This window comes from Apus apus, chromosome 1 (genome assembly GCF_020740795.1).
Source record: "Apus apus isolate bApuApu2 chromosome 1, bApuApu2.pri.cur, whole genome shotgun sequence".
NCBI classification, from domain to species: domain Eukaryota; kingdom Metazoa; phylum Chordata; class Aves; order Apodiformes; family Apodidae; genus Apus; species Apus apus.
This window is the reverse complement of record NC_067282.1, coordinates 80,412,499-80,431,207: the sequence shown is the minus strand read 5'-3', so window position 1 is coordinate 80,431,207 and position 18,709 is coordinate 80,412,499. Positions and strand designations below refer to the sequence as shown.

Here is an 18,709-nt window from a genome sequence, read left to right as displayed (position 1 = left end):
ATTGCATGGCTATCTCACAAAGCATCTATTTAAGCTGTAATTATATAGTATTTCCTACCCACTTAGAGCTTTATACAAAGAAATATATATCCTTTCTTTCACAGGCCAGATGCTATGCAAAGCTTTTTAAAAAGATCTGCAATTCATTTTATACAGAATCTATGTATAGATGGTCTTAATTTAACAAAAGCTGGGGTGAAGCACTGATTCCTCAGTGAAAATATTGTGTATTAGCAATTAGTCTCAAACTGCAGCTATCTCTGCTGTCAGGGTTTGACACTACTAAGATGAGCTTTCACTTCCCAAAAACTCAAAGGACAGCATGTTAAAATACAAACACAAGTTATCACAACAATTATCTCTGCTTCCTAAACCACCTGACAAGTCAGCTGATATTGAAAGAGGCTGGGCAAAACCAAGATTTTTAATAAATAAAATGAATGGCTTTTTACAGTTGGAGATTTCAGGCATTCTTAGATTATATGTACTTTCTTTATTAGGGAGCCTGGCAGCGGGAAAAGGTCAGAGGAGTTAATGAGAGTTATAAGAAAATCTAGTTGCTTTTCAATTTCTTGATGAGCAACTAAAAACAAAAGTGAAAAGAAGACAGACTCTTCCTTGTAGACAGCAAAAACAGTTCCCTTAGCTCAGACATATGTTTATTATAGGTGGGAGAATGTATAAACATTCAAAATAACTGGTATATGGCTTATACACCAGTCAAACATTAGGATGCTTAGGGTTTTGCCAGCTCATATGTAACAGGATTTTAAGTTCCAAACTAAAAGACTGCTACACATATGGAAACTTCTATTTTACTTTGCGTGGGAATTTTTTTTTATATTTATCCTAAAGATCATCCTTATTTTAAGCAGTTATGTTTTCCCATTTCCCCTCCTAAAAGAACTGTAGCATTTCGAACAACATTCTGCCTTCCCTAGCTTTAGGGCAGAATCCTATGAAAACAAGGACTAAGATATGTCAGAATAGTATTTTTTTAAAAAAGTCCTTTAAGACTGTTATTAGAGAACACAAAATGCAAAACACTTTTTGCAACACTAGAAGACTTCTGTATTTAAAGGTGTCTGTGCATAAACACACAGATTTTTTCATAGCACTGGAAATAAAGAGACTGTAAAGCAAAACTTAATGAAACTTCAAAGGTGTGACTTGATCTTCAACATCTGCAAAACCAGATTAAATCACTTAAAATAATAGTTTTTGGGAGATCCTGAAAAAGCAGAAGAATTGCAGATGGAGAGAAAATGATCTTCAACTGTTTGTATCCCACTGTCTTCCTCTGATTCGGTTATTTTATCTGGTATCATCAACTAAGGCCTCATTGTGAACATGCAAGTCTTTGATTTGGCCACAAACTGCCATATGAATAAGTCTGGCAGGAAATCAGTGTTTAAGACTAAAATAATACACCAATTATGTCTTCAGATTGGAAACATTTCCTGTAGACCAGGGTTAACCATAAAAATGTAGAACTAGAATACCTGGAGAAAAGGAAGGGTGTGGTCCACCTGCAAAGTTGACCTACAAAACATTTCCCATGGGCTTACGGCTATTATACCCATTCAAGGAAGGTAAAGCAAAACTGTGTCCAGATGACAAAATACTTCCGTTTTCTGAAACAGAACCATTGAGCTCTAAAGCCTCATTTATCTGAAAAAAAGTGTCATGATTCTTGAAATGAAGTTTTTTAAACTGACTTAATTAAAAGCATTTGTTACAGAGAGCAATATAACCATTTAGATCATCACCCATGCTAGCAGCATGCTCCAGGGCAGAAAAAAATAGAAAATAAATCAAACTAATGCAGGAAGCGGGGAGAGCCCTGTTGGGACAGAAAGTTGAAGAAACAGACCATCCTCGGTGACGAGCACAGACACTTAGAGAAGGTTTTTGGTTTTGAAAACTATCACAAATGAATATTAATGGAACATTAATGTATGATAAAGACCGAAAGAGCAAGACCCTAAACTAACTTGTTCTTGAGACCAGAAGTGAAATAATACAAACTGCTTCCTAAGTTCCCCGCAAGTCAGACACGACTTACAGGAAAATAGTTAGATTGCATCATCGAAGAGATTTATCACAGGTTTGTTATATTCAGAATGTGGCCAGTTATGACAGGGAGACTATAAAAACAGAGCTAACAACACCCAAGACTAAAAAACCCAACGTCCCTGGGTTGATGCACGTGAAGGTTTGAAGAGTGCAGTTACATTTTCTGCAGTTTATACTTTCTTCTTCACCTGATGCATGAACAAGATAGTGACAAACCAGATGCAATGCAAAATAATGGAAAGAATATATGCCACAAAAAGAAGGATGAATGCATATGATGGTGAGTTTCCAGAAACAAGAAGGAAAGAGGAGGAAAATGAATAGCTATAGAGACTCAAAGTCACTCAAAACCTACAAAACCGCTTGCATTTTTGAGGACAGAATATGAAAAGTTCTGAACTGGAATAAAGCAAAGAGTGAAACATTAGCAAAGTCAGCCTTTATACATATACTAGTTTCCTCCATCAATGCACTGCTGAATGGAGATGATAATAGTGAGCAAGACATTCAACATTAACTGTATTTAACTATTAGATGTAGTTTAGTGCTACAGAATATTATATAAACGTCAACATACCAAATGTGGAGGCTCATTCATTCCAAGAGGTTCCTGCAATAATAAAGATATTTACATGCATATAAATAAAAAAACAATAACAATTAATTTCCTAGAAGACATGGCAAGTTCCTGAAATTTTCTACTTAGGAACTTCAGAGCAGAGAAAAACACACTTCCCATGCTCTTGGCACAATTCTCTCCCCCAGCCTTTGCCATCAGCTCCTGTAAGCTCACCACTACTTGCCTGACTCTTCAGTCCTTTTCCACACAGAGAACATGCATCGGCATTGATCAGTTTATATAATGCAGATTAGAGCCCACACATAAATGTACCGTTATTTATTTCTGAGATTATTTCTTGAAAAAGAGACAGAATTCAAACCAAGAGGAGACTGGGACACCTCTTTCAACATGTACTCTTCAAAATAAGGTTACATGTTTTTCCTTTCCCATTTTCAGTGCAATACCATAATTTATTTTATGCTCATTACTGAGGATTGCCTTTGTTTTGCATTATGGTTTTGACAGTTCTGGCATTAATCTAATTTGGGCAAGTTGCACTACCTTGGATTTAATAATGGATTAAGAATATTTCCTGTCTTTATTCACTACGTGTATTACAAATATTTTAGCATAAAAACAAGGGGAAAAAATTCAGACCTGTATTATACAACAATAAATGGGCCACATAAATTCTGAAGCATTTTTATATACATTATCAAATAGGCATTATAAATTACTATGCTTTAAGGCAAATTAATCTTCCTAGGCTAGTTTACTCTTCCCCTGAATGCAGTCTGCTACGGGGAAGTTTCTATGTTATGCTGATAACTTTCTCAGAAGATAGAAAGAACCAAAGTCTCAACTTCAGTCTCCATCCTGAACAGACTCACTGTATGTTCACAAGAGCATGTAACAATAGGACAAGGGGTAATGGTTTCAAGCTAGAGAAGGGTAGATTTAGGTTGGACATTGGGAAAAAAGTTACTTAATATGAAGGTGGTGGATGACTGGAATAATTAGTCTAGAAAGGTGGTGGCGGCCCTGTCCCTGGAGACATTCAAGGTCAGGCTTGATGGGGCTCTGAGCAATCAGGTTTAGTGTGAGATGTCCCTTTAACTTGTTTCCACATAAACTGACTAAACAGTATAGCCCACATGGTAACATTATTGTATTCTCTGATCTCCAAAGGTCACATTTCTTTAAAGTTTTGCCCTTAAGTTCTGGTAACTCACCAACTTGATAGGTCGAATTGACAAGATGATTTTACTAGATCCTCCCCAGTCAAAGAAACATTTATATTTTCCTTTCTCCAACACATATTGCTCTCCACAGAAATGTTTCTGTTGATATGCAACCCACCTGCAGAATGACACAAAAATTAAACTGAAACCACCACTTTTTTCAGTGTCATTTGATGAACATGCTAAGAAGTTACAACTTTTTTTAAAAAGAACAATTTTTTTTGGAGGTTTCTTGGTAAGTCCATCTGACAGACAGTGTAACATAAAACACTATGAGAGGTGCAAAACTGTGACACACTTGATTTTCTGCTTTTAGGTTGCAAACAGTAATGTGACAAAGACAAAACTTTGGGTCTCCGCCTTTCTATCACATACACATTCAGTATGAGATGATGCCTTGCTTAGAAGCGCAGGTGAAAGACACTTAAAGTTTTTCAACCTCTCCTGTTCAGCATCCCCCCTTTCTTCCGACTTTTCCAGTTGGATTTAAGAAAAAATGGTGCAAGAAAGAGAAGTAAATGAGGACGCCTTGATAGGATGAGATATAGCAAAAGACTTCAATTCCTGGCAGTTTAAGCTTCTCCCACTCTGCTTTCCCTGTTATTTAGGAAGAAAGAAAACCCAACTACGTGAGAGTGAGGGTGCCTCTAGCCCTGCACACATGCTCATTGGCACTGGCAAAAGCAGATGGAGACTAGTTAGAGATGCCACTAACCTGGCTGTGTTTGGTGGTGCATTCATCTCTTAGTCACCCAGCACCCAGGACTGTTACATCAAGGTTATTAGGGGGCATCTCCTTTCCTAGTCATTTTAGCCCCTGTTTATCAATCTACTTGTCATTCATGTAATGCTTTTTTAAACCTCCCGGTCCTATCTCCTAACACAGCCTACTTCAGCAGCAAGTTCCAGAAACTTTCTGCCTCCAGTGTATTTCAGGCTTTTTGTCCTCCATCTCTGCATCTGTTTTAAAGCAATCTTCACCTCGTTCTGTAAAGCTTCCAACAATAGTTCTCTTGCAGGATTCTGTGAATGCTGCCGCATTAAGCTTGTCTACTCACTTCAGGATTCTACAGATTTCATTCATTATCTGTCCTCAGCCATCTCTTCTCTGAACTGAGTCCCAGCCTTTCATCCTTGTATCTCATCCTCATGAGACACTGGTGTCTTATTGTATCCGATCTCTACGTTAGCTGTTCAAATCCTTCAACTCTTGCTACCTGTTCCTAAGTTTGAAGCTTTTTTAGTCTCACTACCCCACTAGGGTAGGCATGACAATGTTAACACTGTACTTTTAAATTTACTATTAACATCTGGAATTTCTACCCACATGATCATGCTTTTTCCCATAGCATATTTTATGTTTCAGCACACAATATCATTCTTCATGTACACTACTACTCTTGTGCCTGTAATAGCCTACTCTGTCATTCCTATACAGTCGGCAGGTCCCCTGCTTATCCTTTCTGTGAACCTCTGGAGTATCTGCTCTATCAGAGCTGTAATTTCATTCCAAGCATTCTAGTTTCCCCATAATATTTTTTAGGCTTCTAGCACTTAAGTTTTGCCCTTGCTCTATCAGTTAATACTGCACCAACAGACATTGCAAGTGGTCTAATTTACCTTCCTTATTTATTGCAATTGTGCTGTTTATTTTCCTCCTGGACTTCACATATGCACACAGAAAGTTAGGCAAGTGCACTGTGTAGGCTGTAGCAGCTTCAACCAGGTACTCTTCCACACCCATTGGTTTAACCCCTTGCTTTTAGCTTAGTTAGTTCACTAAGAAGTGCCAGCAGCCTGACTTTGCTATGAATAAGGCACTGCCCATCCTTTCTGTACAGGCTCCACCTCGCCTAAAAGGTATCTCAGTTCTTAACATTCCTAAAATTTCTCTTCTCTGTTACTGCGAAAGCTCCCCTATCATGAAACTACCTCTGGAGGGACATCACAAGCTCTGTCTACTAACAAGAACGCCCAGATCCAAGTCAAGATGTAGGCATGAGATTTAGAGAAAACTAAGCATCTGAAATAAACACTGTTCTCTCCCAAATATTTACCCTCTGTACTATGTGAAATATATTCTGTTAAAAGATGTACCCAATCCCAACTGTGCACAAAAATACTTAATACTTCCATCCATTTATTTCAGTAGACTTACACTCCACTTCTCACAAGAATCGATCCTGTCTCTGGGCCAAATCCAGCCATCTCCAAATCAGGAATTTCTTCGTTGACAATGTCTAATGCCTTCCCATCTTCATCATCAGACTGAAAAAGTGCCACTGATGACTCTATGAAATCCTAAGAGGTAGCACAGGGGTTAGAAGACAGGCCTGTCACTGCTCAGTGACACTTCACAAGATAAGTCATTTTGGAAAAGAGTTATAGTCTGAAAGGTAGCATTGTGTAAAGCAGTGAAGGGGCTTAGGTCCCTTGTGTGTATCTTTATGGCGTATTTTGGCATTGTAGGGCCTAGCTGGAAGCCTGGTAATCTGATATGGCCTTCAGTGGTTTCCACTGAAGAGAGGAAGAACTTGCTGCCCCCAAGCACTATCCTTTTATCTATGGGGGTGACTGAGAGTGCAAAGAAGCCTGTGTGGGAGAAAAGGGTTGGAGATTTAGCATTGATCTTCTGACAGTTTCACCAATGACTACTCCAAGCATCTCCATCACTGTAGACTTTAAGTACCCCTTTCCAATCCCTTCCCAGAGACAAAGTAATTATCACAGAAGAAAAGACTGATCAAGATCATCTTTCCAGCACAAGGGGTTTGCATTTTTTTGATACATCCATTGTATAACTCATTACTAGAGCTATAAAATAAATCCCACATTACACAGTGATGTTCTGTCTTACATGGCTGTGTGACATTGCTTTATGCTTTCAGCTAGCATAGTTGCTTGACCAGATTACTTGCACAACTTCAGATTATTTGAGTTTGGGTTTCAAATTTCCAACTTTTTAAAGACCTAGCAATTTAAATACACAGCCCAATCAATGCTTGGTGAAATGGAAAATAATACTTCCTTCAACTTTTAACAAAAAAGCATTAAATCAATGCCATTTCAGTGTTTCTGAAACATTCAGCAATGCTATATTAATTAAGTAAGTCTTGCAAACAAGAGGAAAGGCCATCAAGCAAATACAGGAGCCAAACCAGAGTCACAAACGTATTAGGCCACCATCACAGGAATTACTGCACTAATACCTGCTGCTGAAGCACCAACCGGAGAGCAGTATGCTTAAGGCTACACTGAGAAAACAAAGACTAACAACAATAAAAAACCACTTTGAAAGTAAGGCCAGTACAACCATGCAGGGAGATTCATTTGGTCAGGTGAACCTGACCAAACAGGCTCTTTGGAGGACACCATGCCTTTGTACAGGATTCAATCATAATGAATAACGAAAATCAATTTTAGAACAAACATTTGAAGTGGCTCAACCTCTCTGCACTGTTTACAGGATACTAAAGAGTAATGGAATAAATTCTGTAGTAAAACTGGTTTTCCTACAATGTTAACCATTTCTTTTCATTTATTTAAAAAGTTGCAACTACTTCACATATACACTAGAACCTAAAAGTGAAAGGTCTACTTAAATCATCACGACCAACTGCAGCTTCAGATTGCTCTTTAGAAAAAAATTTACTAGTGCAGTTTTAGAGCAAATGGAAAACATCTACCCTTAACAGCACTAAAGCAAGGCCTTGTTAAAAGTTCCTGAAAACCCATTTAGATCAAATCTGCACATGATTTATTTGACTAAATTTAAAATACCGAAATCTACCCCAAATTGTAATAACATTTAAAACATGTTTCAAATTCAGCAATCATTTCCTCCCCCCTAAATTTCCACTACAGCTTCTGTTACAATAAGCAGCAGGAGGAATACTTTAAAATAGACTTTCAGACCAAGGCAAAGAATTTTAGACTTGAAAAGATTAGCGGGAAACCTCCAAAGGCAAAAAACATACTCTGCTCCACTGAAAGACTCAGAAACTTCACCCTTTCCCTGATCATGACAGCCAGTAAGCAAAATCCAGCTTCACAGGTTCTCTCATTTGACACTGCAAAAAAGAAGGAAACATAACTGCCTCCCAAACCAGCACAGAGTTCAAACTGCTGTTCTCCCTTGGGAATGAGCCCTGTCCAATATAGATGCTGATAACAGAGCGGGAAGATACAATTCTACAAGTCCTTTCTATATCTGCTTTTGAAACACTTCCCCAATTCCCACATAAGAGCTTGCGACTGTTCACAGCAGAAATACTTAAGACAGACAAAAAGTGAAAGCTCTGCAGTGTGCCTACATGCATGTACATCTTAACCACTGTGTGGGGAGGGGCGACTCGCAACAACTCCTCTTTTGTGTGCAATGTCTAACCTTGCTGATTTGTCAGGAAATTAAATTCATGGTGCAGCTCAACTGCAGTCACTGGTATGTGTACAGAAACATGGATTTTCCTAGCACTAATAAGCTCTGGTGGAACCTGTCACATCTAGTGTTGTGGTGCAGAAACATCTAAATAGCTTTGCATAGCAGTAAGCCACATTGACAGAGCCGGTACTGACACAGGCTAACGAGGCATGGGGCACCCAGCCTGGCTCTCTGCAGAGCCATTTACGTGCTTCTGTACCACACTCCCTGCTCTGGGAGCACTGCACAAAGACATTTGATCCAACTGTGCCTGGAGCTGACTCAGGTACACAGGGCTCATTAGCTTCAGCTTCAAGCCGTGTAAGCCAGCCTAATTTGTTTTCAGGTCTGAGCTGGCCTTAAAGCTGACACAGTCAAGGTCACCTGCTGTCATGACTGAGCAAAAAAACCCAAACAAACAAACAAAAAACCCCACAAAACAAAAAACAACCAAACAAAAAAACCCCAAACAGCTGGATTGGCCCCTACATGAAGCCACACCAGTGAGCACATATTAAGAGCAGGGTCAGTGCCCAGCCCTACTCCCTACCTAAGCTGACCATGAATAATGCAACTTGGTTACATTTCAGAAAATCCTTAATCTTCTTCAGAGACTTTTGAATTCATCTGACTAAACCAGAATTTCTAGGGAAGAGCAATAAAGATCAGATATCCAAGAATACCTCTTGTGGAGTCTGGGACCACCACAACAACTTCACCACACTTCTCCCAATGGAATTTCTGAGATTACAGAGAAGAGCTAGTACATTTGCTGTGCAGTGAGCGGCCTTAAGCACACAGAACTAGTTTTGGATTTTTGCCCAGGTTCCCTTGAAAACAAGAGTTTGGTACTAAAACATTTTTAAAATCCTGACCTTAAGTATCATATACAAAGTCATGAGGGGACCATATGGCAAGCCTGAGCACTGACATTACGTATGGCACATCAGAGAGGTGGTCAATCTGTTGGTCAAGCTGAACAACAAAATGCCAGTGAGTCATTTCATTTCCAACCCGCTCATTATGCTACAATTTCAGGAAAGGTATTACTTATGCATTTTATTATCAACATGTATGTATTAGTATATATTTATATGCAAATTTGAATTATATATGTTGATATATGACTGCAAACGATACATGTCTTTAAAACGCTGATGACTTGAACATCCTAATTATTCTAGGCATGAGTCAAATTAAACACATGCATATATGTGGAAGCTCTTCCCTACTAGGCACGTGCACTATTTTAAGGTTGTAATTATGTCACAGAATCATAAAATTGTTTTCTCCTTTGCCAACGCATTTAAAGTTACTCGAGTGTGCTATGTATAGCTTGAAAATCAAGAAAAACCTAAGATTAGTCAGCAACTGGAGAGGATTCTGGACATTCAAAATGAGTAGTTAGAAGAAAATTACTCTCAGTTTTTCTCAGAAGCCTGAAAATAAATTATTTAGAAGACACTTTTCTTCAATTCAGTTTACTCTCCTATCTTTAAGTTACATGCTAGGTTCTGATTATAAATACAGCTTTTCCCAGGTGTCTTGCATAAAAATTAAAATCACAGATTGTTAATTTTGTGCCTTTTTTTTTGTTTTACATTAATTTTATTTATTTTTTTAAATAGTGACTGTTGAGACAGCGAGTGTGCTCAAAATGCCTGTCTTCAACCTTCACAAAATTCCCAGCTCAGGAACACCTCATCTCCTCAGACGAGGAGATGATTAATCTGAATATACAAAACTGAGTAAACTCAGGGTGAAGAATCTAATTCTCAAAATAAGCCACTCTTTGCAGCTGTATTTAAAGCTCACAGAGTTCCTATTATAATAAAAAAAACCTCAAGTCCCCAGACAAACAAAAAACACCCCCAACCAAAGGAAATGATGCAGTAGTTCTAATCCCATGTTTCCCTGTCACTGAAAAGTCTGACTTTGCTTCTAATACTGGATTCTGATAGAGTTTTTATTATTATTTAATCTATGCTCCCACTAAACATATTTTTGTAGCAGGGATTTTTCCATCATGATTATTTTTGCTGCCAAAGGTTTTTGGCACAAAAATCACTGAGACAGAGGGTAGTGCTGTTTTAAGGCTTGCAGCAGCTGCTGTGTTGAAAAGCTATTTTTATTTTAATAAAGAACTACAGTGTACATTTACATGTGTTAAACTTCAAAGTAAATTCTGTTCCAGAGATTCAAACAGCTTGAAGTGCAGAAGTGAGATACTTGGAAAATCTGGCAGGTAGACAAGGAATTCTGCATGATACATTCTTTGTGTGAACTTTACAAAGGGTATTTAGAACCTGCTTCTGCTTTGCAATGTATATACAGTGCCATCTAAATTTTGGCAAGTAGGGGAAGAATGAGAGTGAACTTGGGTAAAAAACTGGAATGACTAAACCCAAGGCAGCTGTACCATATATGAAGAATAACCTTCCCCTTTATGTATAGAACTCTGCATAATTAGTGTGATATTCATAAAAGTACTTACAGCCTGAAGGAACCGGAAAGACAGGAGGACACTGTCAGTTCCCCCCCATGAGTGTCTGTCTTCATAATCTCCCTCCTCCAGCAAGTACTGTTGGCCTTTGTAGCGTTCTTTATCATAGGCAACCCACCTACAGCAGCCACACAAAAAATGAAAGAGAAATAACTAAAAGCAGAACAACTGCACACATTATGTTCCATAATAAATAAAAAGGGAAGAGAACAACCTAAGAACTCTAAGATGAGTATCACAGACTCAGCTAACAAACAAAGCAATGCTTGTTTGAAATCACAACAAGCACCCATTAAGTGTTCTTTGTGGATCAAAATCCCCCCACATGATTCTTTCTCCAACAAGAGTTTATTTGTGTAATGCTTCTCCATGCACCACCTCCTCTCAGTCAGTGGTATTCCCAATACCAATACTTGGGGCTACAGAGGCTAGTATGAATCTAGTGGCCAAAACACTAAACCAGAAACTGTCAATGAGAAACAACAAACAGTAGGTCTCTTCGACGTATTAAGTGACGAGATTCTGCCCTTGCTGGAGTTGGTGACAAAATTTATGGATTTCAAGCAGAACAAAATTTCACCAGCTTACACTGTTCCTTGCTCTAATCTACAAACATATATATGGATAGACAAGTGAATTGAATATATACAATGTAATTTAGATGGAATCTATTTCAGCACTCAATGAATACAACTTTTTAAATATTTTGCACAAACAGATAAGGCTCGATTAAAAGAAGGCATTTCCACATCGACTTCAAAAGCTTTAATGGATCTTAATTTGAAAAAGTCCTTCCCCCTCCTTCTTTCTTTCTTCTTAGCATTTACATCATTAAAACGTCCTTGTAAGTATTAGAACTGCTGTACAAATTCCATTGGCATTGGAATTTGTCAGGCAGGGGTAGCTTTCCTCTTTGTATCGTTTGCTTTACATTAATTCAGCTGTTTAGTTACCACAGCTGCTTAGTTTATTTTATTAAAAATAAAAGCCACCACAACAGAAGGAAGCATGATTTTCGGTAATGTGAGGCTTCCCAGTTATCAAATACCTAATGTATTTATGAATAGATTGAGTATTCACAATTATGTTTAATTTAGCGCTAAGATTCTGACAATGGCCTGAAAAGATAATTATTATTGAATCTTTATACTGAAGTATTAACATTGAAATCCTCTGAGAAAAAACCAAAAGTTTCTGAAAACTGTTTTATTGCTAGGCTCTTTGGCAGAAGCAACCATCCTGAATGCTTTCAAACACTCCTGTCCTGTGGGATCTTGGGAGAGGTTGAAAGAACAACACGTGGGCTTGGTAGCTCTCTAGGACAGCTGGCACTGAGCCCACCTCGTGAGCAGTGCAGCTAAAGATTGTGTCACACAGCCTGTTCTGAGCCTCTGTGAGTCTGTGACAGCAAGAGAGGCAGAGCAACACAGCATCAATCCAAGGCCTCAACGAAGGAAAATACAGGTGGACTCTTATTTCCAGATAACATGCAACACATGGCAAAGGAAAACCATTAGGACCATAAAACCTTTTATAGATTCCAGCAGCATGAGATGTCAAATTGAAGACTGACCACTCCCACTTAAGGTCATTTCAGTAAATTAAGTAAAGACTATAAGAAGTAGAAAGGAATATAAATTAAAGCTCTGTGTGAACACTGCCATTAAGGAAAAACGTGGCCTAGTTTATTGGCATCCAAATGGTCAACACTGACTTCACACCTCTCACACACCTAGTTTTACCTTCCTATATTCCTTTAGATAAATAAGCCATATGGAGAGGCTCTTTTATCTAAGGCTGATAACTGACAAAAGAAATATGTATTTCTGTCTTTAAAAAATGTTTTACCAGTGAGATAATCTAATCAGCGTTTCTTAGCATTTAGTTACAATTCCCCACTTTAAAGTAAATAGACACACAAGTGAAATATACTTACACTCCACCAATTACACGTATTGATCCAATTTCCTGAAACTCCTCTTCACTACCAAACAGAGCTGGGACAGAACTGATGTTTTCTGAAAACTCTTTGGACCATCCTCCAAAGTGGGTTTTCTCATATATTATGATCTAGAAAATACAATGTTAAACAATGCCTTGAGTATGTTCTGAACAGTAATCTAAATTTTGGGTGTATGTACTGCTATAGAATATGGAAGACATCTTTTCCCCCCCCACTCCAACAAGCCACCATTATGAAGAAAGTTCAGGGTTGCATTCTTCAGCCCTTCTGATTCTTGAGTTCCCTAGAAGCTGAAGAGACCCTATTTGGATTTAGATAGGCTTGTCAGGCTATTTGCAGACACTGCCACAGAAGGATATTTATTCACATAATTCCATATACATAAAAGAACTCTGAAGCTGTATGACTGTGATTTAACCTGTTATCCAGTGCCTGGGCAATGTATATTAGACTGCTGTGAATTCTACCTGGTCACAGCTAGACACTCTGTGCTTGACCCTTCAAAAGTACATGAGAGGTCTCTCTCTCTGTATTTTGCTTAAGTTATTTGAGTGACTGCAGTTAACACACACTCTGGGTTCCTCATCTGCCAAATCACACAGATCAGTTATTAATAATCTCAATATTTTCTGCAAGATTTGTTTAAAAAAAACTTGTGAGTCTCATGTGTATTTGTATAATTAAAAGTTGCCTAAAGCATTAGCATGTTTCTGGAGAACTAGAAAAAGGAGGGAAAAGGAGCAATAACTCTGGATTAGCTTTCTGCTCCTCAAATCACAGAAGGCTGAGAGTCTCACTCATGACTCTTGTATTAGGAACAGGTATAGGAAGGAAGGGACCTATTCCTGACCGCTCCCCCTTCCATTTAACTGACTGATGTGTCAGTCAGAAAAACTCATTTTCTGTTGTAAAAGCTTTACAATTATTCTACAGCAAATTAACATTCTCCTAATATGTAAAAAACCCCAAACTACTACTACTCCTACATCTCATGAAACTCTAGTGTGGACTTCCCAGCACTTGTGAATTTTCCTTCAGCAGCAAACATCAAATACTTAATTAAACAACACACCCAACAAAAAGAAAATAGCCTAAATAAAGGTTCTATATTTCCAGTGTGCTCATATTTTATTCTCAGTGTCCTCAGTGCTTACCTTGACATTCATTGGCATCTGTACCTTTAGTCCACCCTAAAAGAAAGATGGGAAAAAAAGGAATTTACAGAAAACAAAGTTATGCTTTGACATGTATGTTACAGTACCACCAGATCATGAAGTCTTTAAAATTATTTTCACCATTTTCAGTGTTGGTCAAATCAAAAGCTACTTCAAATACTCTGATCATTCATAAAAGCTATGGACACTATAAATCTGACTCACAAACAAAATCAGTGTGTTGACAAGCCTGCAGGGATGCAAGCAATTTAAAAATATTCCTTTGTTGTCTATTAGCACTCTAAAGCAAATATTTACTTTGTGTTTTTTAAGTAATTTACATTGACCAATTTTTAAAATGTCACTTTAAAAGCTGTGTTGTGCATGTAACAAGTTTCTTAAGCACAAATGATGAAACATTAAGAAACTATAGAAAAGACAGAAAATACAGGCTGACATATTAATGTCTATGTGAAAGAGCAAATACAACAAATGCATTTTCTCTGGAAATGTTAGTAAATTATGTTCTGTAGGGGAATAAGACACCTGCATCTCATGAGTGACTAAAAATACAGCTGTTAGGTGTTATTCTTTTGTAGCTTTTGAAGTCTGTTTCTGTAGACTTGCTACATGGACAGTAGAATTCTTCTACATCTCTTCCATGTATAGAGCTACATGCTGCCTATCAAAACAAAAACTGGCTGCACCTCTCAAGATTTTTGTGTAATGTGTGGTCACAGGAATACTACTGGGTATTTTTTAATAATAAAACTCCTCAACTGGTCTTCCATTCCCAGAAGACTCTAGCTGTACCATTACAAAATGAAACAACTTCTGAAGAGCTTTTTTAGTAAAGGAATTGGTGTTAGCTGCTTTTCAGTCCCATCTTATTTGATCTCCCCTTGACAACAGCAGTTCTGAAGGAAGCTGTCTAGTGAATCAGGCACTCCTTCTGACTATGTGTTCCTACTTGGGCAGATGCAGGAGCTCAGCAAGCCCTGGAACGAGTGAATGCTGTGCCCTTACAACGCTGCAAACACACCATGGTGTGGGAGGAGCATTGCATTTATAAGAATTAAGCTTGAAAGGATGTCAGAACCTAAATTATAGTTAGATCAAAACATCTGGAGAAGCAATAGTAGGAAAAGGCAGGCACACGACCTGTTCACAATTAGGGAATTGTGAAGTCCTCACCATTTTTAAGGGACGCAGAGATTTCACATCTGCTGAAGGAATTTCAGATAGTGAGTTGCATTCTTCCAAAACCTTCATCTCTCCCTTGTAATTTAAGTCCGAATAAGCAAGCCATCTATAACAATAAGGATAAAGGACTTATTAATCTCATCAGAAACATTACAATTATTTTATTACTTTTCTTTTTGTACTCAGAGCTAGACAATGCAATTTAGATACTGCTAGCAGATCAAAATCCTGTTCTATTTAAATACACTGATAACATCAGTGTTAAGATCTCAGATACCCTTGCTCAATCCAAGCTAAATATGAATGAAAGAGCAGAAAATTACCAATTTGTTCATTTACTTTCAGAAGCCAGTTTGTTACACTTGTGTATGCAAAACTAATGCCAGTAGTAGGGATGAGATGCATCAAATTTTACCTAGAATTGCCACCTTAGGAATTAAGCAGCTTCTAACATCAATCTTGCTCATTTTTTTCAGTGGAAATTATTAAAATTTATCATTTACAACACTCCTTTGGAAAGCAGGCTAGCATAATTTTAAAATGAAGACTTAAACTGCTGAGACTCCTTCAGACTGTTTTAAATCAGAAAGAAAGATTAATGTAGAAGTTGGACACCAGGTTAGTAGACCAAATAAGGAATAGAGGAAGAGGCACTGAGCCATATGGAAAATTACTTTCTTAAAACTACACACACAGGCAATAAGAAGTTAAAAGTTAGAGTAAGTTCTATGAAAAATAAGACTTTGTTTTTAATTCCTTCACCACCCCAAGCTTCACACATATATTGTGACACTGTAGGAAGAAAGAAAGGCTTGGCTCCCATGGAAAAGCACACTCAAGCCTCTCTTTAACAGAAGAGCTAACGTCATTCTACAATGGTGTATGAAAACGGGCACAGAAATGCCATACTTCAGGAATTGTCAAGTGTTGGCCATTTGCCCTGGAAACAGACTATTCTGCTCAACTCAGGAAATCCTGCGCTACAGAGGGGCCTGTATCTTATTGCATCACCCCTGTCCAGAAAGCCAGGATATGGCTGCAGCTTGAGGAATGCTTGGATGATGTAATATTCATTTTCTGGTATTCAGCCATGGTGTTACAGTTATAACAGGGTGGGTGACTAGGGAGACATTATCTATCCTCCAATGAACTAAAAGCTAATTATAGCTGAGCCACTTCTTCTATTTATAAAGCTATTCACAGATGGAATTAAAGAAGACTTCCACCAACAACTAGATGAAAAAAACTTCCAAAAATTTGGATCCACTGCTAGAAGCCCATATAGCCCAACAGTGAAGTGCAGAGCTGGGGAGATCTAGTGTACACTGCCCAATTTGTAGCAAAAAACCCCAAATATTGTTTCCCTTCCTGACTGACTTTCATCCCATGATGATACCCCTCTACCTGCTGGCAAAACGCTACTAAAAAAGTTTAGTACTCACACTCCTGATTTGACACTTATATAAGGGTTTTTCTCAACATCCAGTTCTTCTAAATCGGCAACTGCACTCTGTATGCAGATAGGAAGTCCCTCTGTGTTGGCTCCCACACAGAACTCTACCTCTGGAACACGACAGTCCTGTGGAAACAAATCAAAGTGTAAGGCTTATCCACACTTGCACATTCTGCTCCACTGTGGCGGGGGAAGGACCAGTAATGCTTCCTTCTTTTTCCCTGTCTTCTCACCCTACTAACCTAACTATGGGCTTCATAAAATGGGAGGTTTTAAAATTAATACTGGGAGTTTTAGAAAAGCTAAGGGAAGTAAATTTCCAGCTCCAGCTAACTTTCCATGAAAAACTATCATTTCTGCCTATAGACTACCTTCAAAAAGCTGTTAAACACTCTCCAAGTAAAGGATCTGACAGTATTTACTGATAGACAAACAATGTATATAATATTGCTAATTTTTAAGACAGTGCTTCCATGACACACATATAGATACATACGATGCAGACATAACTAAAATTTTCTAGAAATGTCTAGTACTTCATTTCCACTTTCCCCACTCAGTGATAATTAGGTTCTGTAATGCATCTGTCTACAGTTTCAAGCCACAGAAGTTCAATTTTCTGTCATTTTAAATATATCTACAGCATTTTAGACAAAGAAAGAAAAAAAAAGTACTGGAAAATGCTTGTTTTGTTAAGTAGACACTGTAACCACTTTTCTGTTACTACAGAGCAACAACTCCTGTTACCTTACTGAAGATTTTCTCCTGATAGACACTATGCTGGAGAGAACTTGCTAAACACATGATCTTCTCTACAATTTGCAAGGATTTTATTGAGCCACATTAATTTCACAATATTTATATTAAATGCATTGCCAAAACTTTCTTTCCCAGCATTCAAACACATCAAGAAACACTGAGGATCTTCTATAATGCCATGCTTGAGCAGTGCATTACAGAACAGTTGTCTTGTTTCAGTGAAAAGCATCTCACGTGCTTATAGTTTGCTCAGCTGTAGCTGGAAACCTTCAGTTCTCAGTGATAGTTTCACAGCACCCTTTCCCTTACTCCTTGACCCACAGGCCCATATGCTTTAGCCCAAAGGACGTGGACAGCATGAAGAGATCCCAAAGTCCTTAACATGGCTGAAGGAAGATGTCCCTTGCATGTGCTCTAGAGAAGGATCAGCAGCTGTCTCCAAGGGTGCCCTCAGTGAAGCACCTGGTTACTGGATTTGCTGGGGACCCAGGCAGGGTCACATCATGACAGAGATCCCACACAGGCTGTGGTTTCTGTCAGACTCAAAAGGCAAAACACAAGAGCTTGCAAAGAAAAGCAGCATTGGGGCACAATAGGTCTTAAAGTAACAGCACCTTATCTCATGGCAACACCTGCTTGTCGTCTCTTTCTACATATGTTTTTAGTAGAGCTTTCAAACGATGGAGTAACATCCCACCGAAACACAGCTCTTCTCTGTTAGCTAAGTTCTTTCAGTAGTTATTTAACTGTCAGCAATAAATGTCGCAAGTATAATAGATGGACTTCAGGACATTATTTCACTTTCTTCATGAGACCTGAAGTAACACAGTATAGTGTTTTGGCAACTGTCCCTCATGCACAATCCTGTTTCCTCTGTATTGTACGCTGCAAACAATGCACTTTATTTGTTTTCAGAACAAACACTGCAGTACCAGGATTTCTATTATCAGATGAGCAAGCAGAAAAATTAGGGAAAAAGACTTCTAGTACAATGCTACTTTATGGCAAAGTACAAAGGAACACAGTTCCTCAATTCTAAGTTTATTGGTAGATAAGTTAAAAAGAAGTCTCCTCATAATTTTTGTAGGTGTATGTATCTTATTACAGATAAGAAATAGATGAAGTTCATTTTTTTTCCTAATGATACCTGATATGTGAGAAGGCTGAAATACGTGAAATCAACAATGAAGCTTGATATGGAAGATCATAAGTTGCACCTATAGGATTCCACAAATAATTATACTAGACTCTCAATGGTTTCAGATAAATTCTGAATCAAAGTACCTACAAGACTAGACAAGTGGCAAAATAAAGTATCTTTGCCTGCAGGCTCAGACAGAATATGAGACAGAATATGTTTAATTTTAATTCAGTA

At 38.1% G+C, this 18,709-nt stretch overlaps 1 protein-coding gene across 2 annotated transcripts in view; it reads right to left on the bottom strand.

Moving 5' to 3' along the window:
• The window catches only part of CRYBG3 (crystallin beta-gamma domain containing 3), a 99,402-nt gene that overhangs the window by 23,888 nt on the left and 56,805 nt on the right, over positions 1-18,709 (bottom strand). For both annotated transcript variants that reach the window (XM_051608926.1, XM_051608927.1), the window contains exons 8-15: positions 16,565-16,701; positions 15,114-15,228; positions 13,920-13,955; positions 12,739-12,872; positions 10,794-10,920; positions 6,038-6,180; positions 3,871-3,997; positions 2,654-2,686 (exon numbers count right to left, since the gene is read on the bottom strand). In XM_051608926.1, coding sequence (XP_051464886.1) covers positions 2,654-2,686; positions 3,871-3,997; positions 6,038-6,180; positions 10,794-10,920; positions 12,739-12,872; positions 13,920-13,955; positions 15,114-15,228; positions 16,565-16,701 — 852 coding nt within the window. The remainder of the gene's footprint in view (positions 1-2,653; positions 2,687-3,870; positions 3,998-6,037; positions 6,181-10,793; positions 10,921-12,738; positions 12,873-13,919; positions 13,956-15,113; positions 15,229-16,564; positions 16,702-18,709) is intronic.